The following is an 18,500-nucleotide window of genomic DNA, read 5'->3' on the forward strand; positions in this document are numbered from 1 at the left end:
CTTTTAAACCCTCCTCTGATTAGCTATATAATTAGATAACTGAGAATCTTTACTCCTTTAAAACAAACAAAGAGAGAGAGAGAGAGAGAAATTGAGTAACTGTTCAGCCAGCTCTAGAGCACTGCTTCAGATGCCTCTCAGCCCTGCCTCCATCTGCCTAGAACCCAAGCTCCTCAGGGCAGGTACCTTGTCTTCTGATGTGAAAGCACTTAGATCACTGCTAAGCTGCACTTAAATTACAGAGGGACTGAAGGGAGGGCTGGGCAGTGGCTTACCAGTTTTAGGGGCTACCTCACTTCCATTTAATGGCCCCCTTTAGTCTCACTACTGTTTAAATTAAAGCAAGATACATGACATCAGGGCCTCCCTATTTCCCCTCCCCACATAATTTTAGCACTGTTAGGCCTATATAAACAAAAACGATCAGGCCTGGGACTATCCAAAATGGCCTGGGGGAAGTTGGTCTCCTCGGTCTACACAGAGTTCCTCGGTGAGAGCTGGGGGAGGTACCCAAGAGGGTCTGGGAGAGCTAGTATCTCCCGGATACATTGGTGAGAGCTGGGTGTCCCTTGAGAAGGCATGTCACCCCAGGCCCAGGAGCTGAGGGGGGTCACCCAGGGAGTAGGGGATGCCTGTCATCCCAGGAGCTGAGGTGGGTGAGCCCCCAGGGGAGTAGTGGAGGACTATCACCCCAGGCCCTGGAGCTGGGGGTAGTGGGGGAGTAGGGGAGGCCTGTCACCCCAAGCCCGAGACCTGAGGGGGTCCCCTGGGGGAGTAGGGGAGGCCTGTCAGCCCAAGCCCGAGACCTGAGGGGGCCCCCCAGGGGAGCAGGGGAGGCCTGTCAGCCCAAGCCCGAGACCTGAGGGGGCCCCCCAGGGGAGCAGGGGAGGCCTGTCAGCCCAAGCCCGAGACCTGAGGGGGCCCCCCAGGGGAGCAGGGGAGGCCTGTCAGCCCAAGCCCGAGACCTGAGGGGGCCCCCCAGGGGAGCAGGGGAGGCCTGTCAGCCCAAGCCCGAGACCTGAGGGGGCCCCCCCGGGGGGTAGGGGAGGCCTGTCAGCCCAAGCCCGAGACCTGAGGGGGCCCCCCCGGGGGGCAGGGGAGGCCTGTCAGCCCAAGCCCGAGACCTGAAGGGGTCCCCCGGGAGGGTAGGGGAGGCCTGTCACCTGAGGCCCAGGAGCTGAGGAGGTGCCCCGGGGGGGTAGGGGAGGCCTGTCACCCCAAGCCCGAGACCTGAGGGGGTCCCCCGGGGGGGTAGGGGAGGCCTGTCACCTGAGGCCCAAGACCTGAGGGGGTCCCCCGGGGGGGTAGGGGAGGCCTGTCACCCCAAGCCCGAGACCTGAGGGGGTGCCCCGGGGGGGTAGGGGAGGCCTGTCACCCCAAACCCGAGACCTGAGGGGGTGCCCCGGGGGGGTAGGGGAGGCCTGTCATCCCAAGCCCGAGACCTGAGGGGGTGCCCCGGGGGGGTAGGGGAGGCCTGTCACCTGAGGCCCAGGAGCTGAGGGGGGTCGCCCCGGGGGGCTGTCACCTCGGGCCCGAGGTGCTCTAGTTGCTCCACGGCCCGCCGGTCAGGGCGGGCTGCAGGAGCGTCCGCAGGGCCCGTGCTCAGGGCTGCACCCCTGGGCGCATGCAGTAGCCTGCCGCAGTCCGCACGGCGGGGCCGGGGGCGGGGTCCGCGGAGGGGGGTTGTTACCTCGGAGGGCGCGGAGGAGCCGCGCCGCGGGCAGCAGCAGGTAGCAGAGCACGGTGCCGATCATGCTGCCCTGCCCGAGCCTCTCCCAGCCTCTGCCCACGCGCCAGCCCGGCTCCGCCTCAACAACAACTTTATTGGGAGCTGCCGGCGGCCCGACCCGGCCTTGGCACAGCGCTGCCTCGCACCCCCCGCAATGACGCAGCCCGCCCGTCCTGGGGCTGGAGGGAGAAGGGTCCCGGGGAGCAGAGCTGGGGGGATGAGGCCTGTAAAGTTCCCCAGGAGCTCACTCAGCCCCGCCCGCCCCTGGTGCCCGCAGGCCCCGCGTCCCCACCCTGTGTGTATGAGTCTGCGTTGTGAAGCTGTGCTGTGTGTGATCCCGTCTGGGTATCCGCCCAGCTCACACCTAGCAGGGTTACCATGCAAGTTCCTAAACGGAGCACGCTGCACCAGCGGGAGGGGTGTGTGTCCTGGGAGGGATATTTGAGGGGGTGCAGGAGGGATGTTTGTACTGGGGGGGCGGTATTTGGGAGGCACTGGAGGGTGTGTGTACAGGGAGGGTATTGGGGGTGATGGCGGGTGCATTTGGGGGGTGCTGGCGTCTTCACTTGCGAGGTGGTGGCAGTGTCGTGCTCCTTGTCACAATGGTAAGGTGATTGGCACAGGTGTGGGACACGGCATCAGCCTTCAGTCAGCACCTCCTTGCAGGCCTATCCCCCTCCCTAGGGTGGGGGCCTGGCCCTGTCACCATCACCCTGGCCCCATCACCCCTCCTAGCTGGGCTCTGAGGCCCCACAGCAGGGCATTTAGCCCGGTGGAGAGGTGCTTGGTGGCTCTGCTTATTTGGCAAGCCAGGATCTGACAGCTGAGGTTGCAGGGGAGGGACCAATCAGGGCATGGAGATGGCTCTTTCTGAGTTGCAATATCAGATGCACAAGGAAAAATCCCGGACATTTCCTCTTATTTGAAAAATCTGCCTGGACAGAGATTGGTGGACCAAAAAAGAGGCCATGTCTCGAAAAACCTGGACATATGGTAACCCTAATCATACCTGCTCAGACCTGTGTGTGGTGTCCCATGGAGGAAATCAATCAGGAGCAGCGTATATTACACTCATCTGGGCTGTATTGTACATTGCCTTAATAGTGCTGGATGTTTATCAAAACTGGGCCTAAACAAGAATTCCATCAATTCTAAATGGGCCCTGAATTCACATGCCTAACCACCTTTTCGACTCACATTGGCCAATGCGTTACAAAAGATTGTAGTATCTGCTGCATCTAATCCATCCTGTAAAGTGTGTGCAGAACAAGACATCAAGACCATGATGATGCACTAAAGAAAATCCTAGAATGCTCCCATATCAAACAGGGACAAGATCAATTTTTTTAAAATCTACTTAAAAGTCTTTGGACATGTATTTTCAAACAAAGGTTATCTCATATCCTTCGAAAGTCAACACAATAAAGCAAATAGTCTTACTGAACAATTGCAGATGTCAAATCATTTTAGGCATGAATAGTTATTGATCATGCTGCCTTCCTAACTTTGCAAGTGTAATTGCTTCTCTTCAGGATCTTATAAAATATTATACAAAATCTGTGTGGACAAAAGCACAGTCTGAAGCACGTGATGTCATCATATGTAGCCTTGATGAACGTATGAACATGTTGTCCTTCAACCCTTCTTTTAATAGAAGACTGACTGAAGCCCTCTAAACTCAGAGCTGTATAGAATCAAACAGACCCAGCTAGGCATGATCAGATTGTAGCCCATGAAAGTTGAAGCCTGTCACATATTGAAACCTGATAGTTTCATCTGGAAGAGAAGAGTTTGAACATTTTGCTACATTCATCATTATGACCATGTTAAAAATCTGAAACCAAACTGTCAGATAAAATTGAGTACCTACCAATATGCCCTGTTACTCCAAGTATACTCTTGATGTCTTATACACAAGTAGTAATACACAGAACTGGAAAGACTAAATCTGCTGACTGTATCTCCAAACATCCCTTAAAACCAAACCCATCATCTGCTAATGAGCACATTAATCATATCTCCATCAAAAACAACTCAAACCTCTAGCCAAAACGGACATTGCTGACATGTTGTTAACAGAACCTGCACTGACTGCTGCAAGATGGTTCATAAAACAAAACGACTGGTGATCTGTAGAGTATTTTCAAAATAATTTTGTTTCAAAACCACAGAGCAAAATTTACCATGCATTAGTCTACCTAAGGTACTTATATGGCCCTCATTACCATCTCAACACCTCACAGTCTTTACTGTATTTATCACAACACTACTGTGAGGAAGGGACATTACTATTATCCCTATTTTGCAGGTGAGGCACAGACAAAGTGACTTGTCTAAGGTCATACAAGAAGTCTGTGACAGAGCAGGTAACTGAACTGAGGTCTCATAAGTCTTAGGCTAGCGTCCTAACTACTGGACTATTCCTCTTTGTTCAGCTACAGAAATGGAAGGTGATGTTACTAATAGCCCAGAGCAGCAGGCTATTGAAACAGCAAATGATAATTACTTGGGCATTTTTAAAACAAAGTTGATCTTTGAGAGAAAAGGTATAGTATCCAAGAACCAACCAACAATGGGACAATCACACTGAAACATGTGAGGACTGTTAACTAGTATCACAAGGAATATTAATTAGTACCACAAGCAAACAAATGTCTGAGCTACCAAAATTGTAATGCCTGCACTAGAAAAATTATTCACAAACAAAATCAAAACATACAATGGGCCTACATTTCAAGGTCAAAACTTCCATTGGCTTACGCAACATTTTACTCTTCTGCACTAAAGTATAACCTTGTTTGAACTCTGACAACTGGAATGGTTGAGAGATTTATGTAAAATATGGGTAAACAAAACTACCAAAGTGTCTAAGATACCCAGTTCTTTGGGGCAGGGACTTTTTCTTTATATAGCACTTAGCAATCTGTGTGTGCTATATACACTGTGAAACCTCTATGAGAAACTGTCTTTATTGGGCTACCTCCTGTAGAGGAAGACTGCCCCTAAATGTACTGAGTATAGTTCTCCACTTTTATCAAAAACCCCTCCTTTGTTAAGAAAATGATTTTTGTCAGCCTTTTGAGTGGTCCCCTAACACTGTAAATAAATAAATAAAAAGCACTGATCCAATTCCTTTGACAATTCAATGGAGCCTCAACTTTGGCATCAGTTAAGATTGCTTGGATAAATAATAAATACCTGGGTTTGGGGCACTTTTAGGTGTTTATATCTTTACAGAGCACATCTATATACAATAGTTAAGATGCAATTACTCAAGTTGGAATCTGTTCAGGACATGGGGCTAATAAACCAACTTTTGCAAAAAGTGCTGAGAGTTCTTTAAAGACTACAAATGGTCATGACTGAATTTCTCATCTGAAAATGTACCGGGCTGGGACATTGATTCACTAGTAACTCTGAGGGATGAGCACCCCTTACCAGCTTATTAGCACCACTTTCTGAAACACTTACCCAAATGCTGATCGGTTCTGATCCTACTTAGTGGGATCTGATGCATCCAAAGACTGATGTAATATGACTGCAGGATATCTCATTGTAAGTTTCATCTATCTTGAGTCATAATGTCTAGATGAGGTCATGGAATGCTTGAGAAGAAATGAAAGAGGGGCCTTGCAAAAACTTCCTACATGACCTTGGCAGCCTCAGTGACTGGGAAATGTGACCTTCCTGTTCAGAAACAGTATAAATCAAGATTACAAATCGTATAGATGACACCCTTGCTCTTGGAGGTTCTGTGATTGATAATTACAGTCGGGTGGCTGTGACAGGGGTTTTGTGTGAGGGTGTCAGACAGAGATGATTGTAAACTACTAATCTGCAGAGGAGAAAAAGCAAAGTAACAAGCAGCACTTTCAGTGTGGTGACAAGGACACGCACCATGGAGCATGAGTTTTCTGACTCTGAGGAGGATGAAGGTGGGATTTTTAGTTAATAAATTGTTTTAAAAATAAGGAAAACCACCAGAACGCCTACAGGTGTTACCACTGCTATAAGAGGGCTCCATATACATGTAAGACGCTCACTGCCCACCCAAACTGAGCAATTAGGCAGCCATTGGTAAAGATCTGGAGCCTGCTGAAGTAAACCGGGATGTATAGTGAGTATACACTTAGGTAAAAACATAGGAGCTGCCATATTGGAGCAAACCAATGGCCCATCTAGTCTGGGATCTTGCTAACAGCTGTGGTCAAGGTCTGATCTTTCAGAGGAAAATAAAAAGCTCTAAAATAGGTCAGGGGAAGAGCTAGGTCTTAGGAGTACTGAGCACCCTCAACTACCATTGACTTCAATAACTTATGCTCTTATGCAGGTGCTCAACACCATGCAGGATTAGGCTCTAGTTATGCAGTTGCTGTCACTGAATGTGACATGGCAGGGATGAGGGGACAAAATACTTTTCTGACCCTCCTGTTGGCCATCATGCTTATACTCTGAAGCACTAAAGTCTGTATCCCTTTGTAGTATTATGACCCAAATTCCTTAGTGACTATAGCTGCTCATATTTAATTTCTTCAGTGAGACTGAAATTGGATGATTTTTGGCCACAGTATAATGAAGTTTTGGCTTTATAACTTTATAATTGTAAAAAGTCACTTTATTTAAAATGTACAAGTAATTGAGCTATTGTTATGGAAGTGCCAAGCATTCATACTAAGACACATAAACTTTCCATACAGATATTAAACAAATCTTACTCATAAACAGTATTTGTGACCTTTAAAAGTTCACTTTGTGTTTGGTCAACATCTTATAATTATCTGTGTATTTATTCTGTTCAAATTCAAAAAACAGTAACTATATATTTTAAAATCGACTTGATCCTGCTGTAAGGCTGTCTGTCATTTTTTTCCATTGGAAGCATTTTACATACTTTATTTCCTATACGCTAATGTTGGGGGATCTGTACTTTTCTAAAAGTGAACTATCATGCATCTGGTGCTAGTAGTAATTGTGTTATTCATAGATGCACAGATTCTAAGGCCGGAAAGGTCCACTGTGATAATCTAATCTGACCTCCTTACACAGGACATAGACATTCCCAAAATAATTCCTGTCTCAACTAAAGCAGACCTTTTAGAAAAACAGTCAATCTTGCTTTAAAAATTAGCACTGACAGAGAATTTACCACAACCCTTGGTAAATTGTTCCAGTGTATAATTACGCTCACTGTTAAAAACTTACACTTTATTTTCACTCTGAATTTGTCTGGTTTCAATTTCCAGCCATTGGATCTTGTTTGTCTGCTAGATTAAAGAGACCGTTATTAAATATTTGTTCTCCAGGTAGGTACCTGCAGACTGCGATCAAGGCACTCCTTAGCCTTCTCTTTGTTAAGCTAAATAGATTGAGTTGTTTGAATTTATCACTATATGGCATGTTTTCCAATCCTTTAATCATTCTTGGGCTTTTCTCTGAACCCTCTCCAGTTCATCAGCATGTTTCTTGAAGTACGGACAACAAAACAGGACTCAATATTCCAGCAGTGCTGGCACCAGAGCTAAATATAGGTGTAAAATAACCTCTCTACTCCTACTTGAGATTCTAGTGTTTATGCATCCAAGATTCAAAGGGTCCTTCCCCAAATCAATAGTCTCCTTTGGACTGTAACATCATAAAATCACTATGGGTTCTGTGAGTAGCCTAACTTTAATTATTTTGAAATTTTTATTTGCTGGTTTTGTGTTCAAAATACTATTATATCAAGACATTCCCACCATAACATGCAGAACGGTCCATATTCCTCCAAATCCTCTCCAGCATTTATGACTTCCTTTTTTATATATTTCCTTTAGCTTCAATGGAGTGAGATATCATTGATAAAGTATTTTGCAATAATTGTCCTTAATTTGTTACACAGATAGATGAAGTTCTGACCCTTCTCAGGATATTTTCCCAATTTTGCAAAGTTATATCCATTTTTAGATCTTTTCCCATAAAGGTAGTCTTGCCTTGCAGGTCCATCAGTAACAATTCATTGTACCATACAGAGATCTGGCCCTCTAAGGTGGTCTTTCCTGTAATTAGTGTTTCTATCCTCTTCTGAGATATGAACTTCTTACGTGGGCTTCGATATAATGCTCTAGTTGCAATAAGCCCAACTGTTATATTCATATTCCCCATCAGTTCTTTTATCATATTAATTTACATAGTTTTATCATTACACAATACCGAGCCACTTTCTCCTGACATACAGTATACATTGGATTTGATAACTCTGGTTAAAATTTTGGATTGTTTCTGATGGGTGTAAGCAGGAAGGGGAAGAGGCTACTTCTTATCTGTGTCAGATTCCATATCCAAGTGATGTTATATATTGTTTCCCTGTTGTGTATGTCTAAATTTTTGGGGTACAAAAAACAATGCACTACATCTATATTTAAAATCCTGTTTGAGTTCTATCCAATGTACTAGGCTGATAGTGATTTTAATTGAGCCATCCAATATTTTAGTAAATTTGGTACTACCAATCCCTCTTGCAGATCTGCTCTATAAAGCATTTTCTCATTTAAAGTTAGGAGTTTACTGTCCCATACAAAGTTAATAATTTTTGTTTGAATTGCCTCTAGAGTTATTTTTCGTATCACTACTGGTAGGGCCTGAAATGGCAAATGAAGTTTTAGTAACAAATTCATTTTTACTTCTCCTTTATGGCCAAGCTAAGACAAATGTAGTTTTTTCCAATCCAGGAAATAATTTTTCAGTTTTGAATTAATATGAGGAAAATTATTTTCAATTAGCCAAGTAAGATTAAGAGAAGTATTGACTCCTAAGTACTTTATTTGTTTGGATCATAAAAACTCAAATGTATCTTGTACTTTTTAAATAATAGATTCTTCCCCACTATATTTAATATTTCAGATTTAGTATAAGTAATTTGATAGCCTCATATACCACTGAATTAATTAATTTCTTACGGAACATAAGTCATAGATTGTACTGCATATCACACAATTCTATGTTCCATTTGATTAGTTTGAATAAAATACTAGAAAAGAGCAATGTTCCATTTTGGAAGATACTGTACTTCTTCTGACAAAAGCTTGAGGTATTATTTACCTAAAAATCATGAAATCTTTCATTTTGATAATTTAACAAGTATGTTATTTGCTTGCTAATTTAATTATTTGCAGATAACTCTTAATTCTACATAACTGAATATTACTATATGTGATCACCTACTACAGTTGCTTTTCCAAAATATCAATATTCAGTATACTGAAATAGTTGTTTATGTCTCCTAGCTCTGTGCATTTAAAGTAGCATTGAAAACTAGATTATAGTTTTGTTCTTTTACCATCTGTTACAACTTTTGTACGTTGTATGTTGCTTTATTGCAGGTAATAGAAATAAAAGTAACTAAATTATATAATTTCATGTTTTAAAATACCAATTCCTAATTTCAACAAAGAGAATGAACAAAAAGGGCAATTGAGGACAACCTTGTCTGGTTCTTCTTTGTAGATGAAATTCTTTGGCGTATACCTCATTAACTTTTATCCTAGTGGAGAGAGAGTCACTTATCCAAGTGTTTATATTCCCCATTGTTGGTAGTAGTGTTTTTAGGAAAGGTCACTCTACTTTCTCAAAGGCCTTCTCACTGTGTAGTAATAACAGTAAATCTTTTAGTAAATTCTGTATGTTATATTATTTATTTATTTATTTGTATCCTCCTAGAAGCTCCAGTCATGGACCAGGACCCCATTGTGCTAGATGCTGTACAAACAGAACAAAAAGATGGTCCCTGTCTGTGATGGGTTAGCGGTAGCCCCTTCCCCCTCTGGGTCAGTGGGAGGCCACTCTGCCTCACTACACTGCCCCAGACATCTTACCATTTAACTATGAATTACTCTTTTGACTTGTCTAATATCCATGTGGCACAATTTAAAGAGGTAACAAACAAAAGGGATGGGTCTAGGATAGAACAGGCGGCGGTGTTGAGGACATGTAAAAGAAAGCACCTGCAAGATGGCTGAATTCACCATTTACCCTGTCTCACTCCAAGCCACAGAAACTGAAATCTCCTCTTACCACTATGGCTGAAGTACACTGATAAGGACAGTTTGTGTGTCAGGGGGATGTTTGCCATAATGCTACCCTAGCAGTACCAGTAGTCTGGATAAATAAAGGACCTGAATCTCCAGAACTGTCAACCTGGCATCTTTCACTGCATTTACTTTAATAATAATAATACTTATGCTAAACAATCTGTTCCACCAGATCTGAAGAAGAGCTCTGCATATTTGAAAGCTTGTCTTTTTCACCAGCAGAAGTTGGTCCAATAGAAGATATTACCTCACCCGCCCTGTCTCTTTAACAATGAAGATATTAATATATTTAGTGCATAATAATATAATTTTATAAAATGTTACACTTTTAAAAACCCTTGCCTTTGCTCTTCTTGAACAGCGCTGTAGATATACCACTAAATTCTACAGCACCACACGTGTGCATGGCTTTTCACAGACAAAAACCCCAAGGAACTCAAATTTGGGGCCCCTACTTCACAGGAATTACCTAGGTGGCACAGTATTGGGTGCTATGTTGGACACAAAACAACAAGGGATGTCATAGGGTGGTGGGAATCTGTAAGAATTAGTGTTACAAAAGGAGAATTTAAATTCCTCAGAGCTGGGGCTTTATCATTATGTCCAATACAATGGATCTCTGATCCTGAGAGGGCCTCTGGGCACTGCCACAATACAAATAAATAATAACAAGGAAAAGTCACAAGATAAACTATTGTATGTCTCCATCTAGTAACTTGTGTTTGGCATGTCTTTTCAGTTGTTTATACAGAGTTTGGAGATCCTTTTTTCTTTCTTTGTCCCCTTCTCCTCTTTTTAAAAACAAAGTTAGCAAATAACTCATTTGAACAAGCAAAGTCTGGCAAAAGTGCCTGGGTCTTAGGTGGGAAGGTCAGGACTGGAGGCTAACTGAGTGGAGTGAGTGAGATGCTGTCACCTGCCCCAACTGACAGTCATCCTCTTACATATATCTGTGGCTGGACAGCTAAGCTGTGGATTCCATGACAAGCTTTAATATTGAATGAGAAGGGGACAAAATTACAGGTCAATAACCAGTCAGTAAAGGAAAGTAAGAAGTCAGAGGAAAAGGCAGCAAAGGGGTAACCGTGAAAAAAGAGAAAGATAAATAGTAATATTACTTTTCCCTCCATTTGTCACCCAGGATTGGGTGTGGTGACATTACTCTTCTTGGCTGTTGTATCATTTTATTCCCCCCATAGGGTAGTTTTCTAATCTTTCTTTTGCTCTAATTGTAAAATAAATTATGAATTGGGGGCAAGAGAGGCTGTATCACATCCGCTGGGTTCTGATTACAAGTCTTGCTCCTAAGTGACAGCTCAATCCTGGTGTACAGTGTCATTCAAACCATTTCTCGTCTGCCTTACTTGAAGTTCACAACAAAGCCCTCTCAGACTGATAGCAAAGGCAGCATGCAAGCTAGGAGAAAGCCACCCGAGAAGGAAAAGTTTAAAGTAACTGGCATAGTTTTGGCTTAACGGTTAACAGAAGGTCTGGGAGACAGGGGGTGGGAGGATCTGATTGCCAGTGACTGGTGGTTTCAGAAATCAGGGAGAGGAAAAAAGCAGGTCACCAGAATCAGTAAAGGATTAGTGTGAGAAAACAAATAGTCCTTTATAAACTTGGGCTTCTGGCTTATTGGAGAGTTTGCTCTAAAAGATGCCAAGCCATTGGGAGTCCAGGCACCTCCAACTGCTTGAGTGAGAACATCCATACACCGGTGACAGCTTCCAAGTAAGTATAGTGCAGTGGAGGGACGCACATAGATTTGGGGCTGGGGAATAAAGTACCTGAAACATTTTTAAGGAGGCCCAGCGATTCAGTGAAGGGAGAAAAAGGTTCTCTCTGCAGTGTCTTGTGGGGTGTTGCATATGCTTTAAGTTTGCATTCACAGAATGAAGCAGATCGGTTTCATTCCAGACCAGAATGAGGAGATGTCTCAGGGCAGCCTGTCTGTGGAATTCCTGTTGCTTGCTGACCAGCCCAACAGCCCAGCAGAGGAAAAGACGAGAGCAGATAGTTCTGACACAGACCTAGAGATTGAAGGTGAGCATTTGCTGGCCACACTTCCAACTAAACCCTTTCCTTCACAGTCAGTGCAGCACCTTTTAACAAGAGATTAATATAAGAAGTGGAGTCCCTGAGCAGGGACCAAGGACACTGCTCTAATAGGAATCCCAGCACCCTTCCCGGTTTCCAGCAGTATGGGTAGGAAAAGGATGGACTTCTAACCAAGGGCTCTGTCTCTAGACCATTCTGGTGGAGCCCCTCTTATCTTTAGTATCATTCTCTAGCTAGTGGGTTTAGCCCTGTAGCTAGTAAATGTCTGGTTAATCAAACTCTGCTCACATTTTATATATGGCAAAGGTGTCTGGAGCCTAGGATCGGCACTTTGTTAATGTACTATAAATTGAAAGGAGAAAGAAAGAAAATTAATACCCAGAAGACTATAAGTAAATGAGATGTTTGGGAGAGTCCTCAAATATAACTGGCAAAAGTACTTTAACTAGAGTGGAGTTTGTGCTGAGGTTAAACCATTGCATAAATGTAGCAATACAGAGAATACAACCGCTAAATACTGGGTTTGATGAAGAAAGTCCAAATGACAGGTTTTTACGGAAATGCAGCCAGCAGCTGTCCTGGTCTGTTCTACTGCAGCTGCATCAGCAACTTCCAGTGGCCAAGATGATGAGAACGCAGAGTTTCTTTCTGTCATTTGTAAGCCAACATGCTGAGGGTTGACCAGCCTCCTCTGGCAGCAACTGCCACAGGCTTCAGTTACGATCAATAAAATAAGGCTTCCTTGCCTCGTGTCAGAAGTGCTTGTTTAGACCTGGAATGATTTAGTCACATTTCAGGTTTCTGAAATTAGATATTAGAAACCAAAGCGTGTTTCTGACAGTCAAACATAGAAGGAGTGGGTTCAGGATAAGTTGTCCCAGAAACAGATGTCCTTAAGAGCACAGATCTTATTATTTTCCTGTGGAATCTATTTGCCCTCAGCTTAACTCAACAAGGCAAAATTAGACATAGGCCAGCCACAAAAAGACCAGCCTATGAATCTGGCATGGTCTGTTGACGGAAAGGTTGAATTTGATTCATGAATCTGAAAACATGCGGAGTAAGGGTCTCATGAACACAAAAAGCACAAGTGGCTTCTTGGCTCCCTGAAAGCCTGGCAACTCTTGGGCTGTCCCAGTCTACCCCATCATCACAGTTGAGGGGGAGAGAACTTCTCACATGATCCTAATCTCTCCTTCCATCAAATTGCAAGGCCAGCACTGAGCAAAAGGGAGAAATGCACTGAGATTCTTATTAGCTTGACTCTTCTCGGGGGTTGCTAGGCTCATGCCTTCCAGCCCTTCCTCATGAGGTAACCTATGGACCTCAGCAAGGAATCAACCAGTTCTTCTTCGAGTGATTGCTCACATCCATTCCAGTTAGGTGTGCGCGCCGCGCGTGCACGTTCGTCGGAAACTTTTTACCCTAGCAACTCCAGTGGGCCGGCAGGTCGCCCCCTGGAGTGGCGCCGCCATGGCGCCCAATATATATCCCTGCCGGCCCACCCGCTCCTCAGTTCCTTCTTACCGCCGTGTCGGTCGTTGGAACTGTGGAGCGCGGCATAGCTGTCCTCCACGTCCCTAGCTCTCCTTGTTTTTCTATCGTTATCTCTATTGTAGTGTTAATTAGACTGTTAAGTAGATAGTAGTAGTTAAGTGTTAAGTAGTTGTAAATAGTTTTTCGCCGGGGGCTTAGCCCTTCCCGGCACCCGGCACCGGGCTCATGCCTGGTTCGCCGGGCTTCAAGCAGTGTGCGGCCTGCAAGAAGCCTATGCCCACGAGCGACCCCCACGACGCGTGCCTGAAGTGCCTGGGGGAATCGCATAGATCCGACAAGTGCCGCATCTGCAAGGCTTTTAAGCCAAGGACTAAGAAGGAGAGGGATCAAAGGCTCCGGACTCTCCTCATGGAGGCGGCACTTGACCCGGCGGCTTCGCAGGCCGTGATGTCGGCGCCGGCACCGGATCGCACCGGCACCGAGAAGACTCTCCGGCACCGACCTTCTCCGGCACCGGGGACAGAGCCTAGGCCGTCGAAGTCCATTACTCCGGCCAGGCACACCCGAGTGGAGCGCCCGGCCTCAGCATCGGCCGCGGCGCCGCCGGCACCGTCGACTCCGGGCCCGGCGGGTCCGTCGAGTCCGGTGCCGCCAAGCTCCCCCATGACATCTGGGGTCGAGATAGTGGTGCCATCTACACCAGAGACCTTCGCCTCGGCACGGGACCTCATAGCCATGACCGAGCCCACTCAGCTACCACCCCCGGTACCTCCGGTGCAGGTTGTGTCCAGAGGCAAGCCTATGATGTCGGCACCGTCCCGGGACTCTCGCTCTCGCTCCAGGTCCCGACGTCAGGGTCGCTCCAGATCCCGCCGCCGCTCGCAGTCCCGGCACCGCTCCCCTCAGCGGTACCGGTCGCACTCGCGGCGCCGGTCGACACCGAGACGATCGCGGTCAGACTCCAGCCGTCGTTACCGGCACCGCGAGTCCAGGAGCCGATCCAGACGTTCGCCGCACCGGTCGACCTCCCGGCACCGAGCTGGTGGCAGGTCCCGGTCCCGGTCGACCTCCCGGTACCGAACCGGTGGCAGGTCCCGATCCCGGCACCGAAGCGGCGCCCGGTACCGATCCAGATCCCGGCACCGTGGCAGAACTCGGTCCCGCTCCCGGCACCGTTACGACTCCCGGCACCGGTCCCCGGCACCGAGACGATCGCCCGTGCCGGCCCGCGCGGACCCTTACCATCCAGGGTCCGCCCCGCCATGGCCCTCGAGGCAGCCGTCCGTGTCTTCGCTGGCGGACAGTGGGTACGCGCTCGGCACCGACCGGCAGGCGGCGCTGTTCAGCGAGCCTCCACAGCAGGACGCAGCCCCACAGCAATGGGGTTTCTGGACACCCTGGGCGTATCATCAGGCCCAGGGCCCCCAACAGCTCCCTGCTAGGCCGGCGACTGCAGAGCGCAGGGCACCTGAGGCCTCGTTGTCTCGCCCCCCTCCCTCCCCGGATGGGGAGGAAGGATCCAAGCAACAGGACTCCACTTTGGCTCCTGAGGCAGAGGCGAGGGCCGAGGGAGACCCCCCTTTAGACACCCTCTTGCCGGGGGTCTCCTCATCTTCTTCCCCTGATGAAGCGGTGGCTGGGACCTCCTCCAACAGCCCCCCCCCGCTGGACCTCAGGGCGCACCAGGACCTCCTCCGGCGAGTAGCCCAAAACCTGAGTCTACAAGCCGAGGAGGTCTCGGAGGTAGAGGACCCTATTGTCACCATCCTCTCGGCAGACGCTCCCACCAGGGTCGCCCTGCCGTTCATACGGACCATCCAGGCCAATGCCAACACCATCTGGCAGTCTCCGGCCTCCATTCCTCCCACTGCGAAGGGCGTCGAGAGGAAGTACATGGCTCCTTCTAAGGGCTACGAGTACCTCCACGTACACCCGACTCCGTGTTCCCTGGTGGTCCAATCCGTCAATGATAAGGAGCGTCATGGTCAGGAGGCTCCAGCCCCCAAATCCAGGGAGGCTAGGCGGATGGATCTCCTCGGCCGTAAGGTGTACTCGGCGGGGGCGCTGCAACTCAGGGTCTCCAACCAACAGGCCCTGTTAAGTAGATACGCCTTTAACTCCTGGGTGGCAGCAGACAAATTCAAGGAGCTGTTGCCACAAGACGCTCGTCAGGAGTTTGCGGCCATCCTAGAGGAAGGCAAGAAGGTCGCACGCACGTCCTTGCAAGCCTCTCTGGACGCTGCGGATTCGGCTGCCCGTACCCTCGCGTCGGGTGTAACGATGCGTCGCCTCTCCTGGCTGCAGGTTTCCGGCCTTCCGCCGGAGCTCCAGCACACAATACAGGACCTTCCTTTTGAAGGCCAAGGGCTGTTCTCGGATAAGACAGACCCTAGACTCAAGAGTCTAAAAGACAACCGAGTCATCATGAGGTCACTGGGGATGCACACTCCAGTGATGCAGCGCAGACCCTTCCGGCCGCAGCAACAACAACAACAGCGCAGGCCGTATCTCCAGTTCCGCCAGCGGCAGGACCTTAACAGGCGCCGCGGCAGGAACGGAAGGCGCAGGCACTCGGGGAACCAAGGGGGCCAAAACCAAGGCTCCTCTAAGCCCCCGCCTGGTCCCAAGCCTTCATTTTGAAGGTGCGCCCGAGGGCGCAGTAACAGTTTCCCCATTGGATCCTTTCCCCCCGTTTTCCAACCGCCTTTCTTTTTTCCTCCCGGCGTGGTCCCTAATAACATCAGACCGCTGGGTCTTACGCACGGTGCAGTCGGGATACCGCCTGCAGTTTGTTTCATTTCCTCCTCCCCGCCCCCCTTCCTCGTCCCTCTTCAGGGACCCCTCTCACGAGCAATTCCTTCGGCAGGAGGTGCAGACGCTCCTCGGCAAAGGAGCTATAGAGGCGGTGCCGGAGAACGAGAAAGGCAAGGGGTTTTATTCCCGCTACTTTCTGATCCCCAAGGCCAAGGGAGGCCTCAGGCCCATCCTCGACCTGCGAGAGCTCAACAAGTACCTGGTGAAGTTGAAGTTCCGCATGGTTTCCTTGGGGACCATTATCCCATCCCTGGATCCGGGAGACTGGTACGCCGCCCTCGACATGCAGGACGCGTATTTCCACATTGCTATCTGGCCACCCCACAGACGTTTCCTTCGCTTCGTTGTGGGGTCTCTGCATTACCAATTTGCAGTCCTCCCATTTGGCTTGTCCACGGCCCCGAGAGTGTTTACGAAATGCATGGCAGTTGTTGTGGCGCAGCTTCGGCGCAGTCGTATCCACGTGTTCCCGTATCTGGACGATTGGTTGATTCGGGGCACGTCGGAACAACAAGTCTGCAGCCATGTCCGTGTGATCACCGACATGTTCGCCACTCTGGGCCTCTTGGTGAACACAGACAAGTCCACCCTGGCCCCCACACAAAGGGTGGAATTCATCGGGGCCGTCCTGGACGCCACTGTGGGCAGGGCCTTGCTGCCATTGCAGCGGTTCCAGGCCTTGTCGGCAATCGTGCAACGACTACAGACAGCCCCCCTGACGTCAGTGAGGACGTGTCTAACCCTGTTAGGCCACATGGCGGCCTGTACTTTCGTGACCAATTACGCTCGGCTCCGCATGAGGCCACTCCAGTTGTGGCTCATCAGTCATTACAGGCCGACAAGACAGCCACTAGATATGTTAATCACGATCCCCCAGAGGGTCTTAGATTCTCTCGGCTGGTGGCTGGACCAGTCAGTGTTGTGTGCGGGTCTCCCCTTCCACCCATCTCAGCCCTCGGTGTCCCTAACAACAGATGCCTCAGATCTCGGCTGGGGGGCCCACGCAGGGACCCTGAGGACGCAGGGCCTGTGGTCCCAGGAGGAGGTGGGGCTACACATCAACATGCGGGAGTTGAGAGCGGTCCGTCTTGCTTGTCAAACGTTCTGTCATCAGCTCCAGGGTCGTTGTGTCGCAGTGTTCACCGACAACACGACGACCATGTATTATATCAACAAGCAGGGCGGCACCAGATCCTCCTCCCTGTGCCACGAGGCGATACGACTCTGGGACTTTTGTGTAGCCCACTCCATTCACCTCATGGCTTCCTTCCTCCCCGGAGTACGGAACACGCTGGCGGATCGATTGAGCAGATCCTTCCTGTCACACGAGTGGTCCCTTCGCCCGGACGTCGCCCTCTCCATCTTCCGGAGGTGGGGTTATCCCCGGGTGGACCTCTTCGCGGCCAAGGGGAACAGGAAGTGCCAAGCGTTCTGCTCCTTTCAGGGCAGGGAACCCGGGTCGATAGCGGATGCCTTCCTCATCCAGTGGTCGACCCACCTGTACTATGCATTTCCCCCATTCCCGTTGGTCCACAGGGTCCTTCTGAAGGTGCGCAGGGACAGGGCTCACGTGATCATGGTAGCCCCGGCGTGGCCCAGACAGCACTGGTACCCCATGCTGCTGGACCTGACCATAGCCGACCCAGTTCCCCTGCCCCTTCATCCGGACCTGATTACCCAGGAGCACGGGACCCTCTGTCACCCGGACCTGCAGTCGCTGCACCTAGCGGCGTGGCTCCTGCGTGGCTGACTGGCTCTGAGCTGCGCTGTTCCACGCCGGTGAGGGAAGTGCTCTTGGGCAGCAGGAAGCCGTCCACAAGAGCGACATATTTGGCCAAATGGAAGCGATTCTCCTATTGGTGCGTGGAGAGAAATCTCCGCCCTATGGAAGTTTCAGTAGCCAACATCTTAGACTACATTTGGTCCCTCAAAGGGCAAGGTCTGGCCATATCGTCGTTACGAGTCCACCTAGCGGCTATCTCCACCTTTCACCCGGGTGCGGATGGTCACTCTGTTTTTTCCCACCCGACGGTGTCTAGATTCCTTAAGGGGCTGGAACGTTTATACCCTAACGTCCGTCCCCCTGCTCCAACCTGGGATCTTAACCTGGTGTTGTCCCGACTCATGGGGCCCCCCTTTGAGCCGTTAGCTACTTGCTCCCTGCTTTACCTCTCTTGGAAGACGGCCTTTCTAGTAGCTATCACCTCAGCTAGACGGGTGTCGGAACTCCGGGCTCTTGTGGTAGACCCCCCATACATGGTCTTCCACAAGGACAAGGTGCAGCTGAGACCACACCCTGCTTTTCTCCCCAAGGTGGTCTCAGCTTTCCACGTCAA

At 48.8% G+C, this 18,500-nt stretch overlaps 2 protein-coding genes across 5 annotated transcripts in view; one reads left to right on the forward strand and one right to left on the reverse strand.

Moving 5' to 3' along the window:
- Nucleotides 1–18,500, reverse strand: part of ANGEL1 (angel homolog 1) — a 344,450-nt gene that overhangs the window by 15,661 nt on the left and 310,289 nt on the right. The window contains exon 1 of one of the 4 annotated variants that reach the window (XM_050955684.1): nucleotides 1,691–2,122. The exons of 2 other annotated variants lie outside the window; for them this stretch is intronic. In XM_050955684.1, coding sequence (XP_050811641.1) covers nucleotides 1,691–1,754 — 64 coding nt within the window. In that variant the 5' untranslated portion in view covers nucleotides 1,755–2,122. Of the gene's footprint in view, nucleotides 1–186; nucleotides 205–1,690; nucleotides 2,123–18,500 lie in introns of those variants that run through there. One more of the 4 variants, XM_050955687.1, reaches the window with a different exon arrangement.
- The window catches only part of LRRC74A (leucine rich repeat containing 74A), a 29,346-nt gene continuing 11,325 nt past the window's right edge, over nucleotides 480–18,500 (forward strand). The window contains exons 1-2 of the mRNA XM_050955748.1: nucleotides 480–652; nucleotides 11,713–11,838. Of these exons, the coding sequence (XP_050811705.1) occupies nucleotides 11,727–11,838 (112 nt within the window). The 5' untranslated portion in view covers nucleotides 480–652; nucleotides 11,713–11,726. The remainder of the gene's footprint in view (nucleotides 653–11,712; nucleotides 11,839–18,500) is intronic.

Source organism: Gopherus flavomarginatus, chromosome 5 (genome assembly GCF_025201925.1).
Source record: "Gopherus flavomarginatus isolate rGopFla2 chromosome 5, rGopFla2.mat.asm, whole genome shotgun sequence".
Classification (NCBI taxonomy): Eukaryota; Metazoa; Chordata; order Testudines; family Testudinidae; genus Gopherus; species Gopherus flavomarginatus.